Raw genomic sequence first — 22,118 nt, 5'->3', positions numbered from 1 at the left:
AGTGCCTTGCTAATCACTAGCTAAGCCTGCTCTTACTGTCTTACTTTCAAAATTGCTCCAGCATTTTCTTGAGCTGGTGAAAAGAACCCTGCCTGTGCAGGTTGGAGACATTTAGGCTGACATGTGGGCAGGGGACTCGGGTGCACTTGGCCTCTTGGACAGTAGTTAAAGAATTGACACAGAGCACAAAATTAATTCAGTGCTTATTAACATGAATGTTATCCAATGTTTAGTAGCCTAAGGTGCTTTCAGGACAAACTGATAGGGAACATACTCTGAGCCACAAGGTTAAGGGTACTATCAGCAAAAATGTTAGAGAGCTGCAGAACAAAGACACCATGGAGATCATGGCTGGTGGAGTGGGAAGGATTGAAAGATGTCAGCCAGACAGGCTGAAGATGTCAGGACCCGCTTTTCTCTCATTTTGTAATTAGGCAGAGGATTGCAGCGTTCCCTGGTGAGTCTGACTGGGTTTTCAGTATCTAAATTAAGAAATAAGGTAAATGCCACTGTTTAACAGTTTATTCTTGCTTTTCCACACCATAAAATTTATTCATGCATCTGCCTTTGAACCTTTGGGATATTCACTCTGGCTTAAGTGCAGCAACTGCTCTACTTTCACAACAGTAATAAATGAATGGCCTTTCAAATTAATTTGCCGCTCGTGCGTAACTCACCTTACTGAAAACAGTACTACCCATAGGTTTGAAGGGTGAAATTCAGACTTAGGATTGAGCTGACAGGGTTTCATTCCTTTTCTCATTAACACTACATGAGCTGCTCTTTTAGCCCATCGTTAGAAAAGAATCCCTCACGGTTTGAGTCCCACCAGCTACAAACGACTTAGCAGCACAGAGAAAAGCAGTTGTCCCTTGAATTTCGAACTGCCGCAGGGTGGCAGCAGGGGACAAGGATAGTGGCTGCACGGTGAGGGATTTGAACAAACCGACCAAAGTTGTGTATCTCCCTCGTAGTTTATTGCTCCTTCTCCCAGCTGCTCCCAGTAAGACCACGAAGCCCTGCAAGACATCCACAAGGCCTGAGCAAGAACAGGCTTTTCACTTCCCGTGCTCTCTTCCATTTGTATACCCTGGTAGAACCCTGTTTAGGAAAATGCTCGTGCACAGCTAAGACTGCACACTTTCACATGGGTTCGTGGTGTGTAGGTTCCCAAATGCTCAGCCAGCCTGTCCTGGCACAAAGTCATGCGATCATGTGCGTGTGCAAGTAGGTGTGCACAGCAGTAGGTGGATGGTGGTCAGAAGTACATGGACACTTCGATCTTTAAGATATTTATTCTTCCTGTATGAAATTGAAACTGATTGCTCCACTCCCTCCTGTTTTTTCGATCATTTCTGCGTATTTGATTGTGATTCTTTACTATTTGGGGTGTCAGAGAAAATACTGGCAGGGAATTCTTTTCATGGGTCGTTATGAGGTGAGAAGACTCTCATAGATGATGCTGTGAAATGCTCTTCACATGAACACCGGTCCTGCAGATGGCCATGCCTTTGTACGATGTGCTCCCATGCTCCAGTGCATGGGGGACCAGAAGCAATACATTCTGCTGCACGAATGTGCATTTTTTTCAAAATAGCTGCTGCACTTGGATGTGTGGAGCTGACCATCTCAGAAGCAGCACTGAAGATCTCAGAGAAATAGTCTTCCTTTTGTCTCTAAGAGGCTCTTTCTTCAAGAAAGCGCTAAAACACCCTGGAGGTGCAGTGGGGAGAAGGGGGCAGGGAGGAAGGGTGACAAGCTGGTCTGTAGGCAAGGAAAATTAATCTCCAGGGCTGTGAGCCTGGCATCTTTCAGGGGCACTAAATTCACTTGAGAAGACTTTTTAATAATTATAGAAGGCTGGGGGAATAAAGAAAGGGTTTGCCAAGTGTGATGTGATGACAATGGCTTGGACCATGAAATTGCTCTTTTGTACTGGCACCGTCACTCTAAGCTGCGCGCTGTTGCCATTATCTGGTCCGAGGGGAGTTCTTGCTGCGTTATTGTGGAGTGTGTGTGACCTGGCAGAGAGTCAAAATGCATCGAGCCGCCGTGCTGTGATGAACCGGCCCAGCGACTTCTGGAAAGTCCGTTAGCATTTCCTTCTCATTACCTAGGGACGCCAGCAGCACTGTCTTGCCCTAAAGGACACATCTCTTGATGTTGAGCTGTGTTTTAATTGCTGTTGGCTGCTCTAAGCTTAGATCTTCAAAGAGTCCCTAAAAATGTTGATGTCTGATTCTCATTAAAATGAGCGAGAAGTAAATATCTAAATCCCTTAGGCAGCTGTTGAATGCCTGGCAAAAGCTCCAGTCGGTTCATCAAGCATGGCTCTGCTGCATCATCTGGTTTTTTTCCTCTCAGATGTAGACCATTTAGTGATTATAAGTTTGTATTAGTAGGCTCAGGCAGGAAGGAGGATCATGATGAAGACGGGAATATAGGACAAAAGAAAGAAAGGGAAATGGTAGCACAACGAGGGAGAGGACAACCACAGCAAATAGAGAAGAATGAAAACTATGGAGAAAAGTGGGGAATGAGAAATAGAGATGGAAGGGCATCCAGTAGCAGTTCCTCTTGATTGTAGAAAAGGGAAAATCACCGTGAGAGAAAATGGTTTAATGCTGGGGACATGGTAGAAATATTAAAGGGGGGAGTCTCGTTTGGCATCAGTACAGCGTGACCTGGCAGTTAGAGTAGAGAGTGCAACTCCAGTGCTAATGTGTGATTCTTTCAGTGACCCTGGAAAAGTTACATAAACATTGCTTCTGTTTTTATTCCTCTCTAATTTAGGAACAATACTTCCTGCTGTCTTCCCATGGTGTTGAAAGGTCAAATTAACTAATGGAAAGAAAGTTCCTGGGGATCGTTACTACTGTTGTCATTACTATTATTATTGCTATTTATAACAGGTGTAATGGAAGTGTTGCTATTGGGGAAGGGAAATAAGGGAAAGAGAAGTGGCAAACCTCAAAAGCAGTAACAGGCCATGCTGAAGCCAAAGATCTGTCTCCAGGAGAGATAAGTGCTACCTGTTCCAGTAGCCAGAAAAAATCCGATAGTTTTAGGTTTACCTAATTTATGGAATTACCTGATTGCAGGGCAGGTTCTCTTGACATTGCTGTTTTGAATTCATGTGAGCAATATGCCAAGGCAGGAAGTTCACTGTCTAATCATGTGGTGAAAAAAAACCTCAACAACTGTATTTTGAGAGCCCGCTGGTTGTCTCCTTTCTTCTTCGAACCCATTACAGGTGCATACATCTCAGCTGTATTTTCTTACGTGGAAATATTTTTCACTTACCCCAAAAAGACACAATGCAAAGAAAGTCTCATGGCAGTTGATCACCCTGTCAAGCTACAACCTCTAGGTTATAGGTCATAACAGCAAGTATAGAAAAGTAATACAAAAGTCAGGGAAGACATGTAAAGCATCCTGTAAAAAAGGGCACAAGGCAGTGCTATGTAACAAGGGTTGAAAGGCAAGTTCCAAATGTCATTTGCTCCTTGTTTTTAGAACAGATGGAAGAGAGATTAAAGAAATAACTAGATTTCCTGCTATGGCAGTTCCTGTGATGCTATGTTTGGCTTTCCCCAGGCTTGAAAAATTGTCCTTGGAGTAGGTAACAAATATAATTTTGCACACACATCTCCAGCTGGTTTGTTTTGCTAGATGGCAATGACAGGAGGAGGGAGGGTACGTAAGGTCATGCTGAGAGAAGAGAGCATGCAAAGCAAAAGAAACTGCCAACAGCAAAAAAATAATAACATGTTCCTATGCCTATCCATCTGCACTCAGTGCAAAAGGTGACATTTCTTGAGGTGGCCCAGTCCTTGCACATTTTACATTGTGGCTTGTGAGCGAGCGTTGGTCCATGACATCCCACAGGTTGAAGGATACACTGCAACCACCACGCAGGGCTGTTTGGAGATGGTATGGGGGGTCTGTACAGGTGCCTGTGGAAAGGATTAGGGAGCAGCTGATGTCATTGACTGAAAATCCTAGGGTTTGTAGGGTTCAGGCGGTCCCTTAACAGTACCTTACCTCAGTTTTATTAATTACAACTGTTACCACAGGCCCATCTCCAGCTTTTTCTGGGGCATGGCACTGGGTGAGAAACATTAAACGCTAGGCTCAGTTCATCTCTGTGGGTAAAGCTGGTGCATGCTGCATTGGCTCCTGCCACAATGATCAGGATAGAGACAGTGAGGAGGATGATGAGTAGCACGCTGCACACCAGGAACACAATACGAAGAGGAGTGGCTGGGGAATGGGAGTGTGTGAGGAGACGTGGGTTTGCAAGTGATCTTCAATTGCTGTGCTCTTCCAAGCTGCACTGCTGCAATGGACTCAGTAGCCATGCAGTAGCTTTGAGGCAGTGCTGTCTCGTGTGTTGGGTGGCCACATGTTTGATAGCCCCCCGCCTAGACTGTAATGGGGTCACTGTCTAAAAGTCATAGGAACTGTGTTTTTAATTATTGAAACCTTGTAAGAAATGTGAGAAAGGACTGTGAAGTCAGGGACAAGATGGCAAAGCAGCGTGAAAAGAGGAGTCCTGAGTGCGGAAACCTTGGGCGTGTTTTGGGCAGAGCAGAAGACCTTTCCAGCAGACTCTTTGACAAACAGCTATTTTTAACTCTTACATTGCAAAGCAAATATTAACTCTCAGACATGTGCAGTCACCGGCTTTGCGTGCTCTGGAGAGGGGTGAGCTGTATCAGATACAACAGAGTAACAGGGAATGAGTTCTTGTAGCCCCTTGAGCTGATATAGCCCTGATAATCGCTGCAGACCAAAAGGTATCAAGTTAACGTCCTCCAGGCCCCAGTGTTTGTATCACCTGGTGATATACCCTCTGTGGCATTCATGGAATGGATTGTTTGCAAAAACCAAACAGCGAACAAAGAAGTAAGGCTCTCCGATTCCCACGGGTGCAGGTAGGGTGTATTCTGCAGGCAAGACTGCTGGGTTAAAAGCTGGCCTCATGCAGGAAACAGAGAAAGAGCAGGAGAAAGCAATCCCTCAAGTTTTAATGCTGCAAAAGGGTGAGCATTACGCTGCACCTGCACAGGCATCGCTTTTCTGTAGTTGCTCTGTCTGTGACTCAGGTGCACATTGATGCTTTTTTTCCTTGCCTTGCCCTGTTGCTGTGTGCTGTGAACAACAGGAGGGAAGGTAGGAAGAAGCATTAATGACATTCGAGATACTGGCTCCCTGGACGCCTTGACATGGAACAGCAGGCAGCTGAGTGCTGGGAGAGCCAGGAAAGAAGCCATCTCCTGTCCTCTAACCACCTTTTTCCTGTCTCTCTGGGCTAGCAGGAGAAGGACTGTTTGCTGCCACTGTAAAGCATGTCAGAATGCTGTTTTGCAGTCGGTCCCCGGGCACATCACAGCTGGTTTTCTGCTGACTGAAAACGAGCTGATTTTTCCCATCCTGCAGGTGCTCTTGCTTCTCCTTGCCTCTAGGTTCAGTCCATATGTTGCAAATGTCACCATGTAGCTGAGAGCGGGCTTCGCCGCTGTCTTTCTGCTTGCTGTTGTCACAGCTTTTCCACACCTCTGTTTCCTGTCCCTCTGTTTGTCTAACCTGTCCATTTATACTGTAAGGCTTGGGGCAGCAACTGTCCGTGATAATGTGTTTGTACCATGCCTCTAAAAGAGGGACCTGATAAGGCTCTAGGCGTTACCGTAGAGCAAACACATGTTAGTTCCTTGTCTTGTATATGGTGGAGAGGGTGGAGAAAATTTATTGTTAGGTTTGCCTCTTGTTACAGAAAAGATCCTGGAGGCTTCTTGAAGGTCTGAATCAAAGCTGTAGCATCGGTCCATCTTTGTGCATTAGTTGAAAGAAGACTTGATTTCCCCTGCCCCTTCCACTTTTAAATGTAAAAATCTCTGTGGGAGCCTAACAGTTCTGTGCTTAAGAAGGTGGAAAATTATCTTAAGAGCTAAGCTGCCTTTCCTCCGCTGGCTTAGGAATTTAGAGTCACCAAGAGGAGTCAGATGCAAAGTCATCCAAGTATGTCCTCTTATCTCTTGTAGCTGAAGCCAGCAATCTGTTTTCCATTCACTTCTTGCCACTTTTTGCTGAGGGGCTGACTGCTGAGATTAACCTTACTCCCAGGACAGGAAACAATCACGCAGGAAATGGAGAAGTGTGGAAGTGTTGGAGCCTGCAGGGTAGTCCTAGAAATGACCTTGAATCTTCACCACTTGTCAGTAACTTGTCCACCCTGCATGGATCACAGTGGCATTTCTGCAGCTGGATTGCTGCTTCGGTGCCCACGGCCACTTCGCTTTGGTGTCTGCCCTCGGTAAATCCTACTGGAAAAGATCTTGACCCTTCAGGGAGCCTCTGTCTGTGCTGGCACAGGAGCACTCCAGTATATTGCCTGCACTCCCAGTTTCCAGATCATCCAGGTTTGGAAGCTGCGGGAAAGCAGTCTGGCTACTCCTTTGCTCCTGGGCTGGGTTTTCCTGTGAAGTGGGAACAGCCAGGTGTGCAGCCAAGGCATCGTAAATGGCACAGGGTCAGTGATGCTCCCTGCTGTCCTGTGGTAGTGCAAGTGCAGGCAGGGAGAGAAGGGGCTCTAGAGAAGGGGTGGTGCTCAGTCATCAAGGGGTAGCAGGCTTCCATCTGGATCCGTAGCACTTGGCGGGGAAGAGGCAACACTTTGCTGCTGCTGCATGTGCCTCATTTTGGCTTCTGGGAATACCTGTAAAAGGTGAGGTCCTGGTCCCCTTTGTTATCAGAGGCTCTGTACCATTTTCGCTCAGCATCCTGGACAGATTCCAGTTTGGATAAATACAACTTGCTTGCCTGAAATCCTTCCTCTGAAAAAAACATGAGCAGTTCCTGCTCATTTCAGCTTTCATCAGGTCCAGCCTTAGGCACAGGCAAAATAAGGATTGCCTCAGGCAGCAGAGCAGGGGAACAGGAGAGGGGTAAAGCCACGGGGACTAGGAGTGATTTCTCCAGACATGTCTTGAAGGAAGCTCCTCTGCCCCACTGAGGGATGGACGGCCTTTCTCACTGAGCAGCACCTACCTTTGGCCACCTGGATGTGGGGAAAGCAGCTTTGACAGCAGAAGTGTACCCTGGCAGTGGGGAGGGGAGAGGTAAGGGCCTGGGAACTGGCTGTGCTCCTTGGTACCCCACTTTTCTTGGGGCTAGCTGTACCACTTCATCTGAAGCCAAGTGTACCTGGTGCTGGCAAAAGAGCTGAGAGAGGATGCCAAGCTCTTGTGCTTGTCTTGGCCTCCTCAACCACCTGGGGAGGGCACAGCACTGGGGAATGCTCTCTGCCGCAGCCTTGACATTGAATTTTGCCACTTCTGAGAATCAAGGCAGCGTATTATATATATCCTTAGAGGATGAGCTGATTGATTCAGTGGAGGGGCAGGTGAGCTGATTTTGTCCTGACAGGTAGGAAATAAATGAATCTGTCCCCAGAGACACATACACGTGCACACACACACACACATGGTGCAAAGAAGCCCTGAGCTGTCTGTGACAGTGGTGCAGCCCTGAGCTCGTGACTCTTCTCTGTATGGGGTCAAATACTGCTGAGTTTCTCTGATGTCGGCTACAATGCTAAAATCAGTGCTGGTGACTGTCACTGCTAACATGGTGAGTAGATGTCCCTCTAGACTTACAGTGGTGCCTCTCTGCTGTAGTATCTGGACAATAAGCCTGGGGATGGCAGAAGTGTTAGAGTCGTGAATGGTAGGGGCTGGAGTTCTTGCTAGGTGTCTTGCTCCAAGCCAGGTAAGTGTATTCATTAACATGGTTCAGGCTGAGTGTGGGAGAAAATATGTTGTTTTGCCTGTGTTAAATAACAGATTTTTTTTTTGTACCAGAAAGATTTCTTAGCACTGCTAACCCTTCAAAACCGTGTAGTTGAACTTGTTCTACTGAATAAAGTTCAGCCTCTCAAGGCAAATTCATTCCATGTGAACCTTCTATGACCACCTGGAATAAATTAGTCTCTCCACTACTATGCTTTGAACTTGGGAGCAGAAATGTTACTGTAGAACAATCCCGACCACTATGAGAAAAAAAATCTCTTCTTTGCTTCCCTGAAGAATAAAACAATAACTAATTTGGAAACACTTTCTTTGGCTTGGAGTAAATGTCAATAGCTAAATTCTCATGAGATGCATGTCTGCATCAGCGATGGGGAAATCCAGCAGAGACATGGCTCCATGGGGAGACCTTTGACTTAACTATTTTTTGATTGAATTGTCTTAACTGCTATGTCATGCTGGCACAGAGACTGGGGACAATGGAGAAGAATTTCTCTCTGCTGCATGGGAAACACTCGCTGCCCCCAAGTTGTGACATGGCATTAAGTCTGAATGAGGGGAGCACATATTCTCTGGAGTCATTCAGCAGCTCTGCAACTTTGTTTTTAGGCTTGAGAACCATCTCTGAACTCCACAGGGGCTTAAAAATCTCACATCTCCAACACGAAGCCTAAATCAATCAGCTACTCAGCGAGTTTACTGAGCAAGCCAAATTTGGCCCAGTGGGCCTCTGCATGCACTGTTTTGTACTGGGTGCAATATGTGACTGGTCTGGTGTGGCTCTATTAGGCCTAATAGTGGACAGGTAAATGAAAGACCCCAGTCTTACCTGTTCAGTGTTCCAGTCTGGGCACTGAGAATTGGTTAAAACCTTGACTGTTGAATTTGGAAACAGATACAGTCAGTTTTCCTCTGTTTTCTCTCAAATGCGCAGCTGGTTTAACCCTTTCCCCCAAGTTGCACCAGTGCTAATGACCTCATGAGGGATAAGGAAGAGATGAACCCCAGTTTCACTGGAAATGCATTGTTCCACTGGAAAGAATGAAAATTGTTCCAGTAAAATATTTGAAAATGAGGTCTAAAGCAGAGAACGTTTTTCTGTAATGCTCCTCCTGGACAAGTCACGAACTCCTTGCAGCAGAGAAAGCTACCTCTCTCAATTCCTTCGTGGAGCAAAATTTGTTCCTCTCTCACCCTGTCAGTTCCTGTAAAATCTTTTTCAGCAGCTCAGGAATTCTGGACAGCCATCTCCAGCAGTTCATTTGTGATGCTTCCCTTCCCATCATTATAATATCTGACACGAAAAGGGCAGTAGTTTGTCATTTCAATTGCTGCTGCTTCTATTAACACCCAGCTATGCTGACTTACTTTTTTTTCCAGAGCATCTCCCAGTGTCACCCAGCAGTCATACTAACCTGCTGTGTGGCACAGCTCTCACTTGTGTAACTGCATACAGTGTGCATACATATTTGTTTGCTTGCTTTTTTTTATTGAGAAACTTCAGCAACTAAGTTTACAGTTTAGGAATCACATGTACCATTAATAATATAAAGGACACAAAGATAGAATAATCCATCTTAAAAGCTACAGAGAATTTGTTGTTACAAAAGCTCCTCAAAGAAAGGGAAAAGAGGAATAAATAATGAAAACTTCTTTAAAATAATCAAGAAAGGATCTCAGTTAGACAGCATTCTCTGAACCTACAGTAACCATAGCGAACCAAACAAAAGACAGTAGTAATAAGTCTTATGTATCCTTGGTGATCTGCTTAAGCAACTTCTTGCTTTTACAGTAAGCCAAAAAAAGGGAGAACAGATGGGTTCAAAGTCTGCTGCAGGATCTATTGAATGACAAGAAGCCTCCTCTAATGCAAGAAAACGGACTGGAGTGTTAATGCAAAGCAGGACCAGGGGTGACCTTTGGGATTTTCAGGAAGGGGCAGTGGGCATGGAAAGCTTTACTGCAGGAAAGACAACTGAAGGGACTTGAGTTTGCGTCAGCCAGAGTAGACTACCGAGGCATTCTGAAGTGGGTGTATATTTGTATTTGTATTTGTATTGACCTATGCTAGGTTCTGTAGCTCACAGCAATTAAATTTTTGGCGCAAGTGACTGTTGAGGGTGATTTGACAACGCTGTGGCTGCCCAAGCTACTCCAGCACAACTTGCACACTTAAAACAACAGACTGTGTTGCTGGCTCTGCCCTTGCTGACTGACAGCACTTAGAACCACTTGAGATTTAGGGAACAGTTGAAAACTTGCCTTCTCATTTCCTCTCACTTGGGACCTGGTCCACAGGGTGAGACAGGTTGTTCGGAGAAGGTAACCACATGCAGCAGTGGCCTGCCTTCATATTATTTGCTTGCTGTGGTGCACGTAGCTTTGCAAGCATCTTCCATCCTTAACTGCTCAGTGCATCACAGACGCAGCAGAGACCCATCGTTGACTTCGTTCAGTCTTGTCCAGTGAAGCAGGTGTTCATTTAAATAGGTTACATGTACCCTGAGGTTTGTTTGCTTTGCTGATAAGTATTACACTGGGTAGAGATAGAACTTTGTGTTTATAGTGCAGCTTGTTTTGTTTGAATCATTCAGTCCTTTTCTTGAAACATCACCACTCCTTAAACACAAATATTTTCAGAGGCATTCAGAGAGAAGAAATGAACGTGGAGCATCTGAACCTTGCTTTGGGAGACAGTGCCTTGTTTCTGGACTTCTGGTGGAAACTTGGCAGTCTTTTTGCCTCTTTTGACTCTCTGAGTGGTAGTGCCATGTCACAGGCCTGTTGTGAATGTTTTCCTCTACGAATTTTAAGGAATTTGCATCCAGGGAGCCCCAACCAGATGGATGGCACAACTGTACCTAAGCAATACACATATAAGGAGGCTAACAGATTATTAATACATGAGATAACTATGTAAACAAAAGATCAATCCATATTTCCATTTATATTCTCTCTAGGTACATGAGTAATATGGTTTTGATGATGCCATCAAAAGCTTCTAATCACAAAAAGTAGGTCTTGTTTTAGGTCTTGCTTGTGGATAGTTTAAGTACACGGGAGCAAAGCAGATCATTCTCAGCCTCTGGAATTACTTGCAGATGACTTTGTACTCGTGCTAGCAAACTTTGCTTAAAGGCGTTCTTTACTGTGGTACTGTGGCTGGCTACACGGCCTTGCAAGCTGCAGTTTAAGAGCCTTTGGCATAGGCATAAGCTGGAACGCATCAAGGTTTGACGAAAGATTTCTTTAAGAGTTGTTCATAATGTTAGCAACCTTATTGGAAGTATTGTGGGGTTTAGTCTTTCTTTAAGGTCTTTGATTTCACATTATTTATAGAGGTGATTATGGAAGAATCCAAATTTCCATTTTCACTAAAAAGGAGGAGAAGAAGAAATGTCTAGCCCATGTGGTTGCAAAGAGAACCTTAAAACAGTGATCCTGTGGAGTGAAAAAACTAGGATACATAAATACAATTTAGATTATTAGAGGATGAAGGATATTTTTCCAAGAATGCCTTTTCTCCATTGTATATGATCTAACATAACAAACCAAAACCAAACAAAATCCCATAAACTTGACTATATCACAAGTTTATCTAACCATAGTATCCCACTCTATTGTATTTCATTGAAATGACACCCACCTGTTTTCCTTTACAGCAGCAACAAACTGGAGCAATACTGCACTTTTAGTTTGTCATTTATTTATGCTGGAAGCAAGGTCTAATGTTTCATCTCTCACCCTTCCTGGTAATTGTGATACAAGGCTCTTTATATGAAGTCTCATTCCTGTGGTTTTTACCCATTCTTAAGAAGAAAAGAAAAAACTCATTCATCAGTGGAATGACTTCCTGGTAGGATGAATGACAATGATTTTTACCTACCTTTGTAGGGGGTTCAGAGCATTTAGTAGCTAAGTTTGTGGAAGTCAGATTTTAAGTTTTAGAAGGTACATGAGCTGGAATACTATTTTTCAGAAGAACGTATCAGCTTTGCCTGTGAGAAATCGCCATTCAACACTGAAACTAATGTTCTGGTAAAAATCTGGGTAATACATCTATATGTGCTGAGTTACATGTCTGGGTTATGGCTCCATTACACTTTGCCTGGCATGACTTGAAATAAAAGTAACTTCCAGAAGTGTTTGTGCAATTTCACTGCTTAGAAAATGGTACTCCTGCAAATAGCAGCCCTTCCCCTGGCTGGATCAGAATCTTAATCCAATTCAGACACATTTATTTGTCTCAGTATGATGTCTGGGAAGGTGAAGGCCTGAAAGAAGAGGTTATACTTCTGATGTGCCATGAGATGTTATACTTAAGTGTGAGTTGCATGACAGTTGCTAACACAGGTCACAACTTCTGTTGACCAGGGACTGCCAGGTGCTTTGAATATCAGATTTTGTGGTGGTAAGTTTTGTAATAAAAGCTGTATCAGTTGCAGTCTGAACCGGTGGCACTCCTGAGTCTCCAGAAACTAAGGATTTGCAGTGCATTAACCTGTATATAACCTGGCCCTCTGCTATGCTAGTATGCCTTTGCAGAGAGGTAGTGCATTAGTGCACAAGGCTGAGATTCAGAGATTCTGGGCCAAATTTTCTTGTCTTCTGCCTTGTCACTTATTTTTTTGCAGACTTGGTGTATTTCTGCTGGCACACTGATGGAGAATCAATGTGCATGAAGAGCTACACAGTGTATGTGATGGACCATGCAAAACAGAGGAAAGTGCCCTAGGATTCTCCTTCTAGCTTTGCCACTACATAGCCTTCACCAGGCTGCTTACTTTCTCATAAAATTAAAATAGTTGTCTACTTGCTTTAAATCCCTAGCTGAAAAACCCCACAGAGGTGCTGCATGTCATTAACTACATACACCTATGTGCACCTGCTTTCTTCCTGGCCAGTAAGCAAGAAGCTGTTGTTAATCAGCCAGCTAGATCACAAAGAGGAGCTTGAACAAAAGAATCACATCCAAGCTCTTCTAATCCCAGCTTTGCCCTTGGGCTTGTGCCTGGGTACTCTTATCAGGAGGCGTTCCATGGCTCTTTTGCTGGCTTTTACTGCTTCCAAATACCAAAGACTTTTCAGGCTTATTCAAAACAATGCTTCTTGGCAGAATTAATTTGGCTGCTGGTCCCCAGCTTCCATCTATATGAAATGTAGGGGAGGCAAGCACAGACCTTTGAGGAAGCTGGCTGGCAAAGGGAGACAATGTTTCTTAGTCAGAGAGCTCCAGTTTGGGGCTGGTAGACTTAATTCCTTCAACAGAAATGCATGCTTAGCTCTGCATGTGATAGCCAAGCTGTGGCAGGCATGTCTCACCATTTCTTTCTCCTCTCTTTCCTGTGCAGATTGAGGAGGGAGGTAAAGCAGACTCCCTGCCTTCCAAGCTGCAGGCTGGTGACGAAGTGGTGAACATCAACGAGGTGGAACTGAGCAGCTCCAGGAGAGAGGCCATCTCCCTGGTTAAAGGGTCCTACAAGAAACTGAAGCTAGTCGTCCGCAGGTAGGCAAGATCCAACACTCCTTCCCTCCCTCTCTCCTGCCCTGCAGGGTGTCGCACCCATTCCCCTCACATCTCTGGCTGAAAGCCTATGACTTGGCCTGATCTTGGCGAAAGCCTTGTTTTAAGCACACAGGCATGAGCCCAAGGGCAAATGTTTGTTCTTTTCAGCCAACATTTCTATGACTTCTTTGTCACTGATAGGCCCAAGCATGTGAAATACTTATCCAAATCTCTTCCACTGCTCCCCTGCCACATGACAATCTAGGATTCCTGTTCAGTGATTTACAAGCAGTCCCGTCTTCCTTCAGAGTGCTTGGGGCTCCCTGTGAAAGGGTGGCAGTTCTGTACATAGCTCTTGCCTCATTTGCTGCATGTTATCACTGTTGCTGTGACAGCAGAAAGATTTCCACTGGCTTCAGCAAGATTTGGAGCTGTTTTGTGTTCTGCAGGTAAGCGATAGTGTGGCTGTGCTGACTATGAGCAGTCTTACCAATGTTGTACCCAGGATGTGATCTAGGGGGAAGAGCAGCCACCTCATCTGCATCTATTAAGCCACAGCCTCTGTGCTATCACTGAATGAGTGATCTCTCACATGTTCTGTGTCGCCTGTTTCCCTGGCTGTCAAAGGCCTTGTAAATGGTAATGAGTAGCGATGCCAGTGTGCTGGGTTTGATGGTGTGCTGAGCGTAACTCAGCTGACCAAATTGTGCCAATCCTCTTTGGTGACATGAATAACAAGTATGTTTGTCTTGGGGTGAGGACACAAAACTTGAATCTTGATGCGCATTTTGAATCAGAGGTGTTTGGATCTGGAATTGGAGGTGGGGTGTGTTTAAGACCTTAATAGAGACGCTTCCTGTATGTTTTTTTACTGTGGGCATGTGCAAACATTTTTTTCTGTGCCGGTTAGGTGGTAGCTGGTATCACTTTATGGAGTGCTCTGTTCTGAATTTCCACACTTAGCCAGAAAGGAATCTGGGGCAAGATCAGCATAGCAAAGGAGCTGTCATTAGCCAAACAAAAGGTGTCATCTTGGGTCGCTAAGTTGGAACAACTGACTGACATCTGAGTGGTGATGTCCGAGTAGGGCAGGTATGGACAGCTGACACCGTCCTGCTCCCTGCAGTATGTTTCGTGCTTTTGCTGGCTATATTCTGTTGTTTACTTAAAGCACCTTTAGGTACTGACAATGACTTTGTGACAAACTCTGAATATTCGTATACAGAACTGTTAGGTGGTTTGTGTAGCCATTGGGAGGATATTTGCAAAAGTAGTTCATTGCAGTTTGAGTGTTTACCAAAAGTAAATGGCTTTTATTTAAGGCCTATGTAGATTGTAGTCCAACTGTATTGACTGAATAAAATGTTTAATTCAAACTAAGTTAGCAAAATTGTGAGAAGAGAACCCTTCTGTCGCAGTTTAATTTCATTTTGCCGAGATGAACTATTAAAATAACTGGTTCTGTTTGGTGTAAATTGAGAATTGTTTCTGGTGTTTGATCTGTCCACCTAAGAGGTAAAAAGAAAAGGAAAGAAGAAAGGGTAGACAAGCAAAGACTGGAGTCCCATTGCAGTTCTTTCATCCCAGACTTTTTCCTCTCCACTTCACTTAGATATTTTCATTAGCAACATTTCTCTGGTGGAGACTAAAATCTGCTCATGTTGTGAAAAGCCCTTTTGCAGCCTACAAACTGGAAAAAGTACATTGGGAAGATCAATTCCTGTGTGTCTCAAACTGGACACCAGGATTGAATAAGCACTCTCTGCCTGGATACGTATGCGCACACACATACACACACGTGCACACATGCACATATATGTATGTATGCATATATGTCTTTATACACAGAGAAGTGATATACTCAAGGTCAGCAGTGTCATAGCCAAGGCAAAATGCAGCAGTTCCTAATATTTCCTTGGGAGGTGCCTGAATCATGGGACCACATCTCTTAGAAAGCTTTGAGGCCTCTTTCTTCAAGCTAAAAGAGAAAATGAGCAACTTTTAAATTTCCTTGACTAGTTTTTCACAGGCAGTAGGAATCATGAGAGGCAGAGCAATCCCAGTGGGCCTCAATCATATGGTTCTCATTACGGTTGATGAGTTATTGAAAGAGGAGGTGATCGACCTCTGAAAAAATTTACAGTCAGACAGCAGTGTTTTATGTTCCGAAATTACACATCACAGTGTAACTTAATAGTTTCTCTCTCCATTATTTTTAAGTTCCCAAGACCTTTTCACCTTTTCTTCTCCTTTTTAATGCAAGTATGCAAGAGTATTTGATGAGTATTATAATGAACTTGAAGAAAATTTGGTTTGGAGCCTTTCATGGTTTCATTTCATCACCACTAAAAAGATCAAGCATGTTAAGAGGTATTACATTCACATACTATTCCCTTGCCAAGGTACTTTAAGCCCTGCGTGCACATTTAAAGCTCAGTGACAATCCAGAAACTTAGAACTGCAAAACTGGAATTAAGAGCTAAGACCCCAGCCTTCAGTTCAGGTAATTTGACACAGTCCCGGCTGACCCTGCAGTCCTGGCATGAAAGCAGCGAAAGAACAAAAATGTGAGGTCCTGACTGCTTTGTGGGCAGTGGGTCACAAGTTTTTCTGTATTCTCTCCATCACCAAAGGCGGCAAGACTCAGCACTCTGGCCAGCTGGTGACAAGGTAGAAGTCTGATTTTGTCTCCAGTGCTAGAGGGAAAGTGGATGAGAAGGGATAAAAGAAGGATCCCAGAGAAGAATGGTGAGAAAGAGGAAAGCAGTGAGGGGAAAGTGATTTCTGCATTAAATAAAAGCTTCCAACAATATGAAATTAAATGAGGCAAGATAGAAAAGAAACAAATTAAGGAAAGCAGCTCAGTACAGAACCTGAGCCACATGGAGCCTTCATCTCAGCTAGGGGGATGCTGCTGGGCAGGCAGCACATCTGTGTGATGAAATGTGAACAAACAAAGGTTTACAAGCCAGACTTGAGTTAAAGCTACAGCACCAAGGATGTGGAGATTATCTTCACCCCAGACATAATGAGTTTAGCCATTAAGACTGGTAAAGGAAGCACTAGTGTCCTTCCCACTTGGGATTGTTTTTTGTTGTGTGGACAAGAAGATGATGTTTTGCAGTACTACATCATCTGAAAATAAATTATATTTGGAATGGATTAGGGTTGCTGGCTGCAAATACCAGCAGCTTGAAGACTCACTGACCAGTCATTTGTGACCTGAATTTTTCGTCTGTGATTTCAGTATTCATGAGAGCTCTTGCTTAGGGAGTGACACAAACTCACACTGACATGGACTTTACCCCTTAAAAGTCATATGGAAACAATAGCAAAGTCTGCTTGGTGTATGTGGTTTTGGTTCTTTCCAAAGCATATTCAAGGTCAGCGTGTTTTTGAAGGTTTGATTGTTTGTTTTTCAAATTAACAACTCAGGAGCTTTCTATAGCAGTGTGATAGTGACACCAGACATCTCAATGGACAGAAAGCGCAGATTTTTTTATTCAGATGTATTGTAGTGAGACCATCAAACAGAGGACCAACAGAATACATTTGTGTAGCCCATGAAGCATACTCAGATTGCTAGTTGATCTTGGTTTTTATTTTAGGGCAAAGGTAAGCTTTTACTACCAGTGACAGCAGATTGAGCCTCTACTGTTAAATGATTTTTCATGGATGCTCTCTAGCTGCATTTTGTTTGTCTCATCCTCAGCTCAGGAGCCCTCAACGGCAGTTTTCAAATGTTCAGCTTTCTCTGCTTCTTTAACAGCGCTGCTCCTATCTAACTTGTTTAAAAGGCTGTTCCTAAAGCCAGTTCCTTTCTTTCCGCCCATTCCTTGCTACCTCCCTGCACTTGTTTTGCCCATTCATTTCCAATACAATAGACTCAGACATGTATGTATTTGTTTATTCCTGTAGACCTCAGGTCTGTAACTGGTGTGCTGTGAGGAAGCTTGCTGATACTTCACACTTCATTGTGCTGAAGCCAGAATAAGCCAGAGTAAGAGCTACTCTGCATCTCAGAGAATTAGAAAGCCTTACTGAGTGTACTTTAGGTGCATTTTCCAGTCCCTGCTAAGTCGAGTTACAATTTCCTGCCTCACATACCCTGCTGCTAGTATCTTTTGTGTGCTTGCTGCTGGCAAGGTGGATTTAGCTTGGTGGTCCGCTCTAGTCCTTCTGCCATCTGATTCTTAAGATGCTTAGAATTGTACAACAAAATTACCTGTTTTCTCCTTCCCTGATTTTTAATACAGGGCTTTTCAGGACACTGTCCTCTGCTGGCCCAGAAGAAAGCATATTCATTTCATTCTGATATATTTCATACCTGAGCAGTCATCAGGCAAAAAACATACTGCTGCTTGAGCTTTCAGTCCTGCTAGACAGATCAAATTGCCACAGGTAAACAGAGTGAGCGAAGGGAACAGCCTTTAAAATTACCACTGGGCAAAGCGACAAGATAGCATTGCGCTACAGGGAAGAACAAGCAAGTATCGCTCTACTGGTGACAGGCTATGAGAGTGAGCCAAGAAGCTAGGTTCTCAGAAGAGAGGTCTCCACAAGTATTTCCCATTATAGTCTTCAGTATGTCTATATCACTGCTGGTGACAAATGTCTCTCACTGTGGGTATGAGCAGACCCAGTTCCATCAAGCCTGAGGAATCCACAGGCTGATGCTGGGGAGATCTTTTTGCTCACGGTTTGCCAATTTGGGAACATAGGTTTGAATCACTATGAGAAACTGGAGAGGCCAGTTTGTTTAATTTTGTAGCAGGAGGCTTGCCCACTGTCCTCAGTAAACCACCTTAGATAGTTTTTGGTACTCAGTTGATCTTTAACCAGCTGGAGGAGACTGAGTGTTTGAAAGGTAAACCTATAACCCACAGAAATAAGGCTTAGCTGTTTAATTGTGAAAAATGGGTTATATTTTCCAACTTGTTTTTTCTGTCACTTCCTCTCCAACTTCAGTGTCTAAGCAGAGTTGGGTGCAATTAAAAAAAGACCCAGGCCTTTTCAGTGCTATCAGTTTGATCTAATTGTGTCGTGCATGCTTGTATCGGCTGAAGATAAGGCTCAGAATGTGGGCATTGCCTTGTCTGCTTTACAGCGACCACAGTGGCCTACAGCAGTTGCCAAAAATAGACTTTTCCACAGGTCAGTAAGCAAGAATAGCTGTCAGAGCGTCACACTGTTTACATAGTTTTACATTCAACATGTTCGTAACAGCAGCAATTAGATCACTGAGGCATGATGGCAAATGTAGCTGTTCTGCGAATATCATGCTGAAGGGAACCACAGTCACAGGGACAACAACTCTCAGACACCCTTTCTAACACAAACACTGTTTGAACTAAGGCCTCCTACAAGCCATTCCTTAGAGTTGCTGTGGCATTCACTGTTGCCTGGTGCAGGGAGGGCAGAGGTGAAAACATGAAGTCATTCTTGTTGAGACGACAGTATGTTGTGAAGTGAGCTTGCCACGGGCAGTTTGGTCCATGTTCTTGGTGGGTGTAAAGCAGCTCCACTGACTTGACTGGAGTACAGATGGTTACCTCAGGTCAGAATTTGGTCCTTTGATTCTTTATACTCTTGGATCCAGCGTCAGTCTTGGTTAATGAATGCAAAGCTCTATTAAAATTTGCTAGTGGAACAGCAAGTAAAAATTTTCTGCAGAGAATTACCAATGGTTTAGGCTCTTACTCTACACGCTGACATGCAGGAGTCCTGCAGAGCTCTTCTGGGGTGTTGTTTTTAGGGTTCAGGCTAGCACATAGGTTCTGACTTGGGATGTGAGGAGCTCTGATGGTGACCCTTCAAACCTGTGAGACCATGTGAAGTACGAATCTCAAACGAGCTGCGGTTTACAGCAAAACTGCATACCTCCAATACTCGCAACATGTGTGTTCCTAGCATATATTTGATCATAGAGATATAAGTGACCATAAGAAGCTTGCTCAAGTATTATTTATGTGGTATATACAATATTATATCAAAGATGAAGTACATTCAGTTCCTATAGCATATAGTTGCCCTAACGTCTTGTTGCACTCTTGAGGCTCAAGGCACACAAGCTTAGTGCTTCTGAGGCTACTACAGTAAAAGCCACCCCTCAGCCTTGCTCTTCTCCAAAGCCGCCCATGAGCAAAGCCTCTGCTCATACAAATCGGCAGTAGCTTGAATGGAGATGTGATGTTTTGGGCTCGGTGCTAGCTATCACTATTGAGATAGATACTGCAATTAAAGTATGTAGCTGCTGCTGCTCCTGATACCTGCTAACAGCTTTGCTAACAGCTTTACTAACAGTTTTACCTGTCCTAAGGGTATGCGTTTGCCCCGTTCTCATGGTATGTTTTATGTAGAGTGAAGGACATTTGACTGTATCATCTCTCTCTCTCTGGGGCAGCTCTGTAGTGAGGTGTAAGTAAACAAAGAGATACAAACATAGCAAAGATCTGTATTCAAGGCAGTTGGTTTTCTATTTTCAGTGTTAGTGGCTGGTGGTTTGTGTCTGCCCCAAGCTTAGCAGTGCCTGCAATTCTTTTCCGCCTCAAAGAGCCTTAGACTAAAAATACAAGTCAAATAAAGGAGTGGGGATAAGAAACATTATCCTCATTTTCCTGTTGTGCTAAAAACTGTACAAAAAGAAAGGATTAAGCTTATCCTTGGCTATAACCATAATCTGCGTGTTCGTTTTCATGCTTCCCTACAGATTCCCTGCGTCACTTGGGTTATTCAGCTTATTCTCTTGGCACATCCCTGTCCCTGGCCCCCCTTGCCTGAATGATGAGACCTGGGGGAGATGCTGGGAGAAGTACGCTACAGCCCTGAGACCGGGACTGTCAGAGGGAAGCTGGCTAATTCAGGCGCTGAGCAGACTGAGAATTCACCCAGGGATGCATCCCCTGGAAACACCAGTCCTGTGGCAGATGAAAACCTGCTGCTAAGTGCCAGGGGCCGTCTCATGCTTACGCAGATGCTGCTGGGGCTGGCAGGACGTTGGATGTGTGGGTATATTTGTTCTGCTCTTATCCTTGTCTTGACATGTCTGCTTTTGGGTGCTGTCAGGGAGAAGATTCTGGGCTACATGGGCCTCCCCTCTGCCACAGTATGGCCAGTGTTATGTTTTCAGGCAAATCTGGTTCTGATCAACTCATTTAAAGACCTCTGTGGCAAGACCAGGAATTAAACCCAGACATCCTGACTACTTAGACCTATGCCATAGCTACAAAGTTGTTCTTCTTTTGGCAGCAAATTGCTGTAACCAAGGCTTTAAAAAAAAAGGAAGAAAAAGTCTTCCACTCTACCTGATAAATTACACTATCGAAGTGTCGAAGTATGGGAGGAAGATGTCAGTACAACTGACATCTGAGGCTCAGAGCTGATTCAGGCCCATGGAAATTGGTGGAAAGATTCCCACAGACTCAAAAAGGCTTTGGCTCAGACCCTCACTGAGCAGTGATTTCCCTCATTGACCAGGAGAAAATGGGCTATTCCTAGAGAGAGGGGAAGCTGCTGGCATTTTTACAAAAAGACAAGTGCCAACACAATTCTTCAAAGAACTCTGTGGACTAATCCTTCCCTCTTATGACACTAATGTAATTTTGTGTCGTATTTGACAGTGTGCCAAAAAATTGCATCGAATAAATCCAAGTTTTGTGAATGAAATTAATCAGAATAGGCATTGGCTCACACCCCACTCTGTAGCAGTGCAGAAGCATGTTTCCAAAGAGCTGCTGTATGGTGCAGTTATGTTTTGTTCAGTGATGATGACTCGGGGAACAGGAGAAAGGAAAGTTTCATGCACATAGAATTCTTAAGACTGACAGCTGAGAGGCCAAAGCTGGCATTAACACTAGTAGGGGGCTGGCAGGGTGGTCTTGTGACTAGCACTGTTGCATGTTTGGTTGTGAACTCCTCCACAGCATTCCAGTGCACCCCTGGTCTTGCCTCCTTGTTTGTCGGCTCCCTATCTGCCAGGTGTCACTGATGTTCTCTTGCATGAGATCTTGGGACAGGGAGGGACTCTTTTAAAGTGCATCTTTTTAACACTCTGAAAAAATGAGCCTTCAGCTGGAGTCTTACATGAGGAGGCAGCTCCTCAGCTGATGCACATGGGTGCAACGAGCCAAAGCCCATCAGGGTGCTGACCCATTGTTTGTACAGTGTTTCTGAGGTCTGTACAGCCTATTCTCAGGTAAGTAAAGGCTTTAAAATTTGCTTGTGTTGGTTCAAACTGGTAAGTCTTTAACTATCTCAAGCATCAGTATTTTCATTAGAGGAGTTTTCTTTGCATTCATCAAAATGTTTGCAGTTCCTATCTCCTTAGGAAGGGTCAATGCAAAACACAGGGCAGACAGCTAAGAGGTGAACAGAATTTAATTTTGAAATCACTGGCAACAGGCTTACTGTCTAGGATTTAATTAGCTACAGCTTAGGACTGCCAGGCTTTTAGGAAATTTCCCACAGTGCATAATAAATGTAAAGAAGATCTAGATACAGTTTGTGAAAAAAGATTTAGGCCACTGATGGGGACAGTGGGAAAATGCCTTGGAAAAAAAAAAATGCCAGCCACCATAATGTGTTATCCTATATGAGACATTAAAGAGTGACCCCTCACCTGGAACTGCATTAGAAACACAGCAATTTCTTGCCACTTCCACTCTGCATTAGCTGCTTCTTTCACCGAGTGCATTTGGATTAGTTTGCCTTCTTCAGGCAATAATCAAACTGGGGTTTGATTTGTCAGAAAGTGACACTGGAAAAGCTGGGAAATCTCTGCCAGCACCGTACAAAGTGCTTTTTAG

At 44.1% G+C, this 22,118-nt stretch overlaps 1 protein-coding gene across 3 annotated transcripts in view; it reads left to right on the top strand.

Moving 5' to 3' along the window:
• Window positions 1-22,118, top strand: part of SHROOM3 (shroom family member 3) — a 154,501-nt gene that overhangs the window by 33,601 nt on the left and 98,782 nt on the right. For all 3 annotated transcript variants that reach the window (XM_069774726.1, XM_069774798.1, XM_069774660.1), the window contains exon 2: window positions 13,160-13,314. In XM_069774726.1, coding sequence (XP_069630827.1) covers window positions 13,160-13,314 — 155 coding nt within the window. The remainder of the gene's footprint in view (window positions 1-13,159; window positions 13,315-22,118) is intronic.

This window comes from Haliaeetus albicilla, chromosome 1, assembly GCF_947461875.1.
Source record: "Haliaeetus albicilla chromosome 1, bHalAlb1.1, whole genome shotgun sequence".
In the NCBI taxonomy this organism is placed as follows: domain Eukaryota; kingdom Metazoa; phylum Chordata; class Aves; order Accipitriformes; family Accipitridae; genus Haliaeetus; species Haliaeetus albicilla.
This window is presented reverse-complemented; position numbering and strand designations above follow the sequence as displayed.